Raw genomic sequence first — 12,169 nt, 5'->3', positions numbered from 1 at the left:
ATTATTTTTCAATCATCTTCCACCTGCACAAAAGGAAGAATTGGGGTCCCCGTTCCCTCCTATTAGTGTAGTTGTCAACACTTGCCAAATTTATTCAAGCCAAAATTCTTTTCCGGATTGTAATTCCTAATAAAAATTGGTTGTGAACAGTTAGCAGTTACTTCCATTAGATAGCTACGAGTATATTTCGTTGATAACCATTATGGAATCATCCATTCTGGAATTATGAGCGTTCCAAAAATTTCAGTTGTCTTATGAATATTTTTGTGGGTGAGTCAATGTGATATTCAGAAATAGTTTTGATATATTCAAAGTTTGACGTATTTGATGACTTTCAACTATTTATTTTGTATACAACTATCTTTTAGCCCAAGGATTGAGCTTCACTAGAAGCTCATAAATCAATATTTGAGGAAGTTTTTCCTGAAGTCTGGAGTACTGCAAAGGTTATACCAATACATAAAAAAGGTTACCAAGTAGATATTGACAACTATCGCCAAATTTCATTATTAAGTGTGCCATCAAAACTACTAGAAAAAATAGTTGCAAATAGAATGTTTTTATTTCTTGAAGAATACAAAATCTTATCTGATCAGCAACATGGCTTTAGAAAAGCTAGATCGGTTGAAACAGCTATTGCTAGTAAATTCTAGTTCATTTACAATAACATTGATGAGGAAAAGTATGTAGTCTCAATCTTATTTGATCTAGCGAAAGCCTTTGATTCAGTAAGAAATGAAATTATGATCAGTAAATTGTACAACATACAACATTGGTATTAGAGGATTCGTACTTGAATGGATTGAGTCATTTCTATCTGACAGAAAAATGGTTGTGACTCTGAATAACACTGCATCACATATTTAATATATTATGCTTAGTGTACCACAAGATTCAATATTAGGACCTCTGCTGTTTTCAATCTATATAAATGATCTTCCAAAATATATCAAACTTGGTTACACCGTAATGTTCGCAAATAACACTACCATATCAGTGTCTGGTAATACAATAGATGAGTTAGAATTCAATATAAACTCAGTCATGGACGCTATAGTTTCTTGGTGTGACAGAAACCAACTGAAACTGAATGCAAATAAAATAATTCATTTGGGTTTCTCCTTGAGAAAGACATATAATCTTAATAACGTCCGACTATCTGATACAGCCAAACTCCTAGGTATGTACTTAGATAAAACCTTTTCTTGAGAGCATCACATTGATCATGTGTGTAAAAATTGAATCAGGCAATATTTGCAATACACCAGCACAAAGATTTGCTAGACTTAGATGGTATCAAGACGGTCTATTATTCTTTAGCCTATTCTCACATGGCTCAAAATATACTAATGTGGGGTAATTCTGCTGGCGGAAGACGTGTATTTATTTTACAGAAAAGAATCATGAGAATCATATTTGACATTACACCGAGATATAGCTGTAGAGCTTTATTTTCAAAATATAAAATAATAACTTACCCTGTATCTATATTTATAAAGCTCTGCTTCATGTGAGATACAGCATAGTTCATTTCAATCACGACTAAACACTTGACCATCCCAAAACACAAAACTTCGACATTCAAGGAATCTCCTAGGTATAACGGCATCATACTTTTTAATTCATTGCCACAGGATGTCAAGGACCTACACTTAGTAAGTTTCAAGAAACATATCAAATAATTATTGACGAACGGGGGTTATTATAACTTAGATGAGTTCCTGCAAAGGGATGTCATGATATAACTTGTTCTCACTGCTTTTCCTTTCTATTTTTATGTTTAACCTTTTAATTGTATAAAATTATATTATGTTTTTTTATAATAATTTGTCAATGATTTTAAAATTTGCATCAGTATGTCGCTTGTAGTGTTTTGTATAGTGCCTGTTTTATTTGATAGGTATATGTTTATTTATTTATGTTTATATAGTTATTAGTTATTTTTATTATTGACATGTTTAATATCATAATGATCTAAAAGATTAATGAATACAACAAAAACAACAACGAAAAAAAGAATATTATATTTCTCCCAAAAATATTGAGTGAAGGTAGTATCAATTGTTTGTATCATCAACCGATTCTTTCAGAATTTGGGATGGTTGAAATACATAGTTTTATAAAATAAATTGACAACAAAAGAGAAACTGAGCCAATAAATATTCCTCATTTCAGTCTTTTTCAGAAAAAAGCTTGTTGCTATGTGGGAGAATGAAATTCCAAAAAGCAGATCATTCAATAACGTCTATCAATAATCATCTTTGAACATCTGAATTTCAGTAAAATAAATATGTTTTCAGCCAACACTTTCGCTAGACTAGAATATGGTATGAATCACGATATAGTGGCAAAGTGTTAGTAGACTTGACCTTACGTCTGTCAGTACTCAAAATAAAAATAGGTCCAGTTTCTATTATGAGCTCTGTAATTGAAGAACTCGCCATGAAATAGTGGCTATTGTTGAATAAATATTCATTACCAATGGTACAATATTGAACACTTGAGAATGTGGGCCTTATATATTCTATTTCTACTCTTTATAACTATATACAGGGTGGAAAACGTCAGAACTGGCCAACATTATATAATCAATAATTAATCACACCTTTTCAAAAACACCATTTCGATTCTTGGAAGAAAACAAAATTGTTAGAAGAAATAAGAGCCCAACTTGATGCAGAGGAGCTTTTGCGAGATTCAGTTTATTGAAAATATAAGAAACATCGATATTTTGAGAGTTGGAATAGAAATAAAGTTGTTGAAATTTTTTATAAAGGAAATTATATGCAAAACTATATTACATGTATTTAATTTTCTTCTTGCGACTTGTCTCAAGTCCCCTGAAAACACTGCAACTTCATGAATTCATTGCTTTGTTCTTTTCATGAAACCCATTCCGACAATTTTTTCTCATACCAGAGTATTGAAAGTATTGTTGAATGCATATCATTCAAATTGTTCGCCTATGGCTCGCATTCGCATACAATAGACGAGCTGCCTCAGTCCCTGCTACTGCAATACAACCCTATTTTATCCAGGTGTCCTCTAAATGGTTAACATGGTAAGTAGTCCCGTCAGTATTCAGGACTGATCCCTGCTATGTCGAATCAGTTATTCCTTCCTCTATTTTTTAGTAAATTTTTCTGAAAAATTTTCACAATCTGAAAAAAGTTGTGATGTTGAATTTCATTCAATAATTTTGCCCATCATAAAGAGACCTAATAAATAAAAATCTTCCTCCGTCTTCAGAATTTAAATAAATCAGATATGAGCTGTCATTTTCCTTTCATCGATTCGTTTTTTCCGAACTTCCTCGACAGAGATGTCAACTAATATTTGATTTTTTCCAATTTCTGAAACGCAGGCAGATTTTGGTTTCTTGAACATTGTGATGAGTATCTAATCAATAAATTTTCTTAGGTATTTTTTGAATAGCAAAATTATCAAATACGATAAGTTACTGATACATGGCCCATTTTCAATTGAAAAAAATACTTTCAATTCACACTCTCAAACTCTCAAAAATGAACTGAAATTTGTTTTCTTCACACGTGTTCACAATCCTCCATAACAATTTTTTTCCCATTATTGAAGTAGAAAATTCCCAGATAGTTCTATAAAAATATCTGATTTTCTCTTCAAAAAGTTATTTCAGTTCAAAATTCTTCCAATTCATTTCGAAAAGATCTTTTTAATTATGTTCCAAGGCTTATTTTCCAAGTCTTTATTATATTTCTTGTCGATTCATTTTCCAATCTGGTCCTGTACCAAATAATTTGGTACCTCCACATCTGGTTTAGCGCACATATATGCAGTTGATTATACATGTCTAGCACACTAAACAGTTTTTTCATTGTCTACCCGCCAATTTCGTCAATTCTGTTTGTCATTCTCAGATCAATCTTGATATAAATCTCGATTCTCAATGCCCAAAGTTCAGCCTGTAACAAAGATCCATTCATTTCTTTGAAGGCTCAAATTGATATTCCTTGGATATTGCAGGATTGTATATACTTTTTTCTAGAAGACGGATATATTGACCAGATTCCGTGCATTGTTCGTTTTTTGACTGTCTATAAACCGAATGTTTCTGTCAAGTACGTTCTGGGGTTCAGTTTTTCTTCATTCACTCTTATCACTCAAGCAGATTTTTTTCAACCTCATCTCTCTTATCATTTGAAGTATAACACCGACTGTATAAAAAAACTATTGTAGCTATTCTGTTGCGGTTGTTGCAGTTGTTGTGGTTTTGTAAAATGTCTTGTAAGAATCTCACAATGAGAGAATACCGTACGGATTTTTATCAAATATTGACCAATTCCATCACATATTCCTCATCATCATAAAATAGTTATAATATGAGAGGGCTAGAGTCTCCAATGCTGCTTTTGATGTTATTTTTATTGCTCCCGTTATTCTTCATCGAGCAAACTTCCAGAACCTTGCCTAGCTTGCTTTATCTTTGGCCAAAAAACTGAAGAAACTTATATATTTTGCTACCAAATGATACAACCAATACATCGTGTTTGGTTTCAGCCTCTAGGTCTTCCCAAGTATGTTCGTCAAACGTTAACTCCACTTACGTCATCATTTTCATCATATTCTAACATTGGTTATTTGTTCAAGGTCAGCCTTTGATCTATCCTCACTCCCAGATATTTAATCTTCTCGACATCTATTTTCTCACTTAAGAAATGTAGAAATCCTCGTTTCTTCGGATTGGTCCTCTTAGTTAATGCTCCTATGGCTTCTCTGGTCTATCTTGTTTCAATCAGAACCTGCTGCCTATTTTATTATATTTGCCCTAGCTTGAGATGCACAGCTCTGTAATCACATGTATTATGGCTCAAATGATCATAACTCGTTCATTACAAGGTGCGATAACAGCGACAAGGTTCCATAATGATCATGTTTACCAGTTTCTTTCAAACATGCAGTCTGTACACCTTCATCTCGTCCTTATTCTCTTAAATACACTGCTTTTCCCACCGGACATCAAGCCATCATAACATACCTAACCTATACGCATATTGGTCTCGACGCAGTGTTGTGTTAGCCAATAATATGTCCCAAATATGCCTAGTTTTCCATTATTCTTTGAAAAAAAAACATGGGACTGACTGGTCTCAAAATCTACATCAATTTCTGACCGGTTTTTTCAGAAATTGGAGAAAAAAGTAGTTTTATAATTATCCTTCATTCTTTAGTAACAGCATGACTAGATAGTTTTCAAAGAAGTTCCGATCGTTTTGTAGCATTACTGAAAGAATATATCATCTGATCTTGGAATAGTTGAAACTGTCCATTATAGGTAGTCGATACATTGAAATGTCAATTGCAAAAAATACTCTGTGGAACTTCATATTGTAGTTATTATTGAGTGTCCGATTCAGTGAAAAAATATGTCTGATGCTTTTTTCACAAAGGGCCAAATTGTTTTAATTTATGAAATACAAACAGCACTATCTCAGATTTTAAATGTAACGTTTTGTCAAACCTGTATCAATAACGAGTCTTCAATTTCCCGAACTGAAAATTTGTAGTTGAATTCCTGAAATTTCGAATAGCATAAAGCACATGCTTTCAGTTTTTCAACAGGCCAACAGCCGTGGCGTTTTGATTTGTAAGGATTCGTAACTATTTCAATCGACTGTTTATTTTTTTGTACAATTTTCTCATACTTCAGATCTGCTCTAAGAGCTATCGTCTGATTTAGAATCCAATAAATTAGAATAATCGGTAAATACTCTTATGAGAAACAGACAGGGAAATGACTCAAATTCGGCTATATTTATGTTCTGTCCGTTATTTAAGGAAATAATATTTCACTGCTGGAAATTGAAACAATGTTATCATCTACAACAGTTATGAAACGTTTAGTTTACACTAAAAAGTCATACTTTGTGTTTGAATCGAGCTTCTTCGGAATGAATATAACTAAATATTCATTAGTGTTTCGATAATTTCAAATACCCTGATAATAGATGTGACTATAGACAGCAGTCTGTTCGTATGTATACTCTGTTACTCAATTGCCACGCGTTTTTCAATCTATAATTGAATCAAATTAATGGAAGCTGAAAGTTATCTTGAGTTTTAAATTTCCATAGATGCAATGTTTTTTACGTCGTGAAGAAAAAAAAATGAAACTTTGTATGTTTTTTAACACTTTTATTTGTAACTAACGTTACTGCAGTTTTGTCCTATAAGGACATTTTCAAACTTATATATTTAACTTATAGGACGAAACTGCAGTAACGTTAGTTACAAATGAAAGTAATGAAAAACATAGAAAGTTTCAATTATCTTTCCTTCATTATAGTCTCCTACCACGTAGTAACAGCTACATCCATCAATTTATTGTTTTTCACGTCTTTTTTAACGTTGAGAATACATTGGAATGAAATATTATAAGTATAAATATCATAAATGAATAAATATATAAAAATATTGAGTTAACCAGCAAGAAAACTGAGAGATCCAAATAAGCTAGGTTAGGTTACCATTTTTGTTCCATTAAATATTTCACTATAAAATATGCTAAAATTTATTGTATACTTGCAATCTATAGATGCTATGACAATTCCATATGCAAAAATAACTACTTGGCATCGCTCTAAAATGGAAAATACAAATAGAATTCTTCAATAGAATAAAGTTATAGATAGATATAATAGTTATAGAGTTGGTATTTTTATTAACAAGTGCACACTGATAAGAGTGTATCAGTTGTGAGTATAGAGAGGATATTCAACCCCTTAATTAGTCGATGGAATTAAAAGTAAAATCATTCATTCAAACAAAAGTCACATTTTGATAGTCAGTTCCAAAATTATTCCTATCTCAACTCGACTTATATATGATATATCCCCTGATAGAATCCAGAAAAAAAGATTTTTTTTCAGTTTCATACATAATTGCTAAAAATGTCTATATAGAATGAGGAATCAAGTTCAAAGCATTGAGAAAAAATCACCATTATGATAATAGTAGATTCTAGATTCCTAAATAACAAATTTTCCCTAGAGATTGAAAAAGCATGTGGAGAACTTTTCATTCATGGATTCACAAAAAGTAATTGACTGATAAAAAAAATGCCAGATTCAAAGCAAACATTTTTATTTGAAATTATTTCCAATAGGATGGTTGATGAAATGCAATCAACTCAACTCAAATTTTCGATAATAACACCTGGAAACACCATATTTCAAATATGAAATGAAGTTTGTAGTACAATCATAAGTATTTACTAAATATTCAGAAAGAGAGAGATATTTTGTGAAGATTACTATTGAATTATTGCAATATGAAGAATGGTTAGTTTTTAAATTTCGAATAACACGTTCGTTTCTGATTTTGAGGACTTTCATTTCTAGATTTTTCCAGTACTCCGGTGTTGGAGTTTTTGACTGGGAAAGTACACTTTTTGAAAAGTTTACCGCCATTTCATGTTCAGAATGAGAATTCGGAATCATTTCCATAGTTTTTGAAAATAAAATTGAGTAAATTATTTTTCTGGATCACCCTGTTGAAAGTAATTGTTTTCACAGCATTTCTGAATCAATTTAGTAATTAAAAATGAAAGTATTCTTCCTTCATAAATACTTGAGAGCCCTTTTTTTAATCAACCTGCATTCAACACTTTTTGTGGAGTATCTATGTTTTGCCTGTCAAACAATCTTCAACTGTTAGTAGGCAACCATGAATTTAATTTGTTCAATGGGTACTAGAGGGTGTTCCTAAATAGTAACGCTAAATTAGCCGTTACAACACCTTTATAGCAGATGAATATTATTGCATAAAACACAATAACTAGTGTTAGTAATACTAGTATTATCCTGAGTGCTTAAAAATGTAGAAGAGTTATACATGCGACCTGATACATTTTGTTTTTGGGGAGATTAGTTCCATTGCAACGTTTTTACATGAATTCAAAATTATCTTCTGAGGTTTTTCTCTTTGTCAGCTATAATAAATAAAGGAGCGAGTTTGAAAATGGTACCTCTAACTGCCACCTAACATTGAACAAAACTTACAAAAATTAATTACTTCTTATTATCTATTCAAGTACGAACTGACTAAAAATTCATATATTCTCTCTGAAGTAAATTCCAAAATATGAAAAGAACTATTTGAAACTTGTTTCAGAGAAGAAAAAAATAAACACTGATAATTCGCGTGAAATTATCAAATAATGTTGCGTATTTGCAAAACAGTTGACTGTATATTCAAATCGTGAGCTTTGTCGTAAAAATGGATAAATTCCTTCAGACCTATACTGATCTTGATATCTTCGGATTATTCAGAGGCCCCCAGGAACAGAATTATTCAGGCAATCGATGATTATTTGCACAAACTTGAGTGTTTATGAGTACATAACAACTAGAGATTTACATACTTAAGTTATCCAATGGAAAGAGATGAATTTCTATATGTGTAACATTTACATTTTGGGACATTGAGCCCATTTACCGATGAAACGAAATTATTGGTATCCCGAAAATTAAAAATGGTTTCAGTTTCGCCAATTCAGAAATTGAATTCTCCATTTCCATATGACACAATGGAATTATTTTTGAAAAACAAACGAATTCTGAAAATGAAACATGAGCTCATTTTTAATTTGAACTCCTAAAACTTTTAACTATCGATCAGAATGGAGAACAGATGCAAACGAATGGAATTTTTCAAATCTCACTACAGCATTACTTTACCGAGAGCTTTTCAGATTGTTGAATTTATTTCTGGAAGAACTCAAGGGCCATGCATTGAACATCAAAAGCCGTCCAAGAGTAAGCCGAATGTTACTAACGCGGATGATATAAACCTCACGGTACCCGGAATCTTACCTGAGGAGTCCAACTGCAAGGCGCCGGCCTCGTCTGGCTCTTCGACCTAGACCTGAAGATTTTCTTCGCCATCAGCCGACTGCCGTGGTGCATTACGCTGGAAGATGACTTGCTCTTCTGCATCGCAGCGCTGGTGGTCACCGCTGGAGAAGATTTATCATTTTTATCGTGTTTCTCATGCTTGCCGTGAAGCAAACTGCTCAAAAACGACTGACTGGTCTTTATTGCTGGTGGAGAGGAAGGATTTGATTTCGGTCCTTCGTCTCCCACACCAATGTCAATGCTGCTCCTCGAGCTGGAGAAGCGGCTCTCTACGTCCGAAACGTCGTACATGTCCGCAAATTTCAAATCGCGGTAAATCAAAATCCAATCGTCATTAGTCTGGCAGCCCTTGTTCAAACCGTCATCGTCTCCCGGCTTGGTTATCTCTCCCTTAGCTTTAATGTTGCGCAAATTTCTGTCATAGTTTACGCGTTTGAACCTGTCCACTTTGTCCACGTCTACACTCTTTTTACGCGCCATCCTCAGATATCGTTTTATAGTGTCACTCACCGATTGGGATACATCATCGTTGTCAACACTGCTCCTTCTGCGGACCGGTTTGATATCTTTCACGGGCACTTCCTCCCCAAGCTTGTCGTCGTGAGCCTTCCTGTATTCGTCCTCGAGCTTTTGAAGGACCCCCTCTGGAATCGGCATTGTTTGCGTGGCCCAAGTGTGATAGGTTACCTCTGAAGTTTCGGACTGCACCTCAATCAAAGGAGGAGGGTAGTTTGTAAGAGGGCTGTTCTTCAGTACTCTGTTGTGGTTGCTGTATTCATAGCTAGCTCTAGGAGTGCCGTAAGCTGCGGTATAGCCTGTACCTCCCCTGCTGCCTCTGAATCCTTTTGCCTTGCGTAACTCGAAGTAGAGTTTCTCCAGAGCCTTTCTGTTCGTTAGCAAATCTGATATGGTTCGATCCCTATTGGTAGATTGGCCGTAGTATCTGCTCAAAGTTTCTAGCAAAGATTTCTGAACGTGATCTCCTTCAAAGTGAACATTTTGGTTAGGGAGGTACCCTGTGTAGTTACCTCCGTGGCTGTCCCTACCACACAAATTCAGATGCCTCTGTAACTTGTCCACCAGATCTTGGTAATTGAAATCTGCTTGGGATTTGACAACTTTTGGGTCATCTTTTGCTAGAGACAGATACTTTTCCAGCATGCTGACGAGCTGTTTCTCCTCTGAGTCGTCTTCAAGCTTGTCGTTGCTGCCCATTTTCAGGTCGTAGCTGGAAAATCCGACAGGAGTGGTGTCTTTGCTGAGAAACTCCTCTTTCATACGTTTGAGATCAAACTTCCCGGCTCCGGTTGGTTGTATTGCTAAATGCGTAGGTCTCTGTGGCTTTTCCGGTATCCCCAAACTGGCCTCATCTGCCGAACTGGCCTTTCTGCAACTGCCCCCAATGCGCGAGGTTTTTTTCTTCTTCCGAAAACCTATCGCCCCAGGATAGGAATTTTTCCTCCATAACAAGAACCGCGGTTCTTTTTTGCATACCTCTTGGAAGTAAGCTTCGATTTTGGGGATATCTTCAGGGCGGTTCTGGGCGCCATCGGGAATTAGTTTCTTTCCCGCATCTGCCATGTACCGCCAGGTTTTTCTGGTAAGCAGCCAGCGCTCTTTGGGCTTCGCCCTTTTGCTCTTCTTCCGTACCGATTTTCCCATGGTTATTGAGTACTCGGTCGATTCTGTGCTGGCACTCCTACCGATAGCTTTCAGCTTCGATGTTCTCTCAGCCATATTTCATTCGCGGTTTTGACAATGTATTCAGCTCTCATTTGAGATGATAGATCATGATTCAGGTAGTCTTCGCAATCCTTCAAATCCTCGATGAAGGGTCTCGGGTATTCTTGTTCAATTATTCTCTATCATACAATAAGCACTTTGCTACACGAGAATGTCTAAAATTGAAACTAGTTGGCACTATGTTCAAGCGTAGGTTTCCAAAAATTCGAATTGCTTAATCCACTAGCGTTCTTATAAAACCGTACGTTAAGAGCGCGACACTTTTGATTTATTATATTGTTAGACGCGCTTTAATAGTCGTATCAATATTGTAGATATTAATGTCACTGGCTTCACCTAGTGCTTACTGTCACATAATTTATTGAAGTTGTTTTCGGAAGTTATCGGTAATTAACACTGAAGACGACCGCACGCAACACTTTTTTCAATCTCTGTGCCGAAATAAAGTGGAGGGAGAGATGCCATTTTCTGAAAATCGGATTTTTAAATTGCGCGGTCACTCTCGTCCAGACTGGTGAGAACTGAGACGACAGACTTTAAGAGAGCCGCTACTTCAGAACAAAAATATCACATTTGGCAACAGATATGTGGTGAGCTAGACGAGAAAATAAAGATAAATATTAGATCATAGAATAAACTCTGATGAAAGAAAAAGCTCATTGTGGCGCTTTCAGTTCTTCGCGGTAGGCCTAGGTGAGATTATACATGGTGGTTCGCGGAAAGATGGTCCGCGGATATGTTTCATATTAAACGAATAAAATCAAGAAATTATGTAGACACATTCGATAGATGATTAGCAATACGCACATTCACGTATTCCTACAAATATTTATGGAAATTAGTTTTCGATTACACAGTTAATAAACGTATTACAGGCAGAACTGTTGCTGGTAAATTACAAATATTTATGAGAAGATAATGTAAATGTGCGCCAAGTAATTTGTTGAAAAAGTTATGTGATCGGTCCATCAATTTTGTTATTCAAGAAATAAATTGATTCTGATTTACCTTACAAGAAAAACTTGAGAATGTCAATATCTTGAAACAAATAATGAGGTGTATACCAATACGACAGTTGACAATATAACGGAAAATTATTTTTTTGCACGTTCTGGTTGTTTGAAATTAAAAAATTCGTTTTATATATATATATATATATATATATATATATATATATATATATATATATATATATATATATATATATATATATATATGTATATATATATATTCCCAAAACCCAAGAATACGACAAATCAGGGAAGCTATCGAAATCGAAAAGCAAGGCCTCATCAACAAAGGGGATGACTCACTAAACATCCCAAGGATTTGGAAAACAATAATTAAAAACAACCACCAAAGACAACCACAAATTGATAATGAACCATCGCAGGTAGGAGAACCACCAGAAGCCATTAACAACCCTCAGGTAGAAAAACAGGTAGGAGAACTACCAAAAGCCATCAACAACCCTCAGGTAGAAAAACAGGTAACAAATCCATACAACTTACGCAAGCGAAACCATATAAAAACAC

General features: G+C 34.5%; 1 protein-coding gene across 1 annotated transcript in view; it reads right to left on the bottom strand.

Moving 5' to 3' along the window:
• RhoGAP102A (Rho GTPase activating protein at 102A) overlaps nt 1-11,164 on the bottom strand; it is a 71,771-nt gene extending 60,607 nt beyond the window's left edge. Inside the window, exon 1 of the mRNA XM_023174345.2 lies at nt 8,850-11,164. Within this exon, the coding sequence (XP_023030113.2) occupies nt 8,850-10,628 (1,779 nt within the window). The 5' untranslated portion in view covers nt 10,629-11,164. The remainder of the gene's footprint in view (nt 1-8,849) is intronic.
• Nucleotides 11,165-12,169: the final 1,005 nt, after the last annotated feature.

The sequence above is a fragment of the Leptinotarsa decemlineata genome, unplaced genomic scaffold (assembly GCF_025532065.1).
Source record: "Leptinotarsa decemlineata unplaced genomic scaffold, Ldec_3_MD MMD2_P_RNA_scaffold_6, whole genome shotgun sequence".
In the NCBI taxonomy this organism is placed as follows: Eukaryota; Metazoa; Arthropoda; class Insecta; order Coleoptera; family Chrysomelidae; genus Leptinotarsa; species Leptinotarsa decemlineata.
This window is presented reverse-complemented; position numbering and strand designations above follow the sequence as displayed.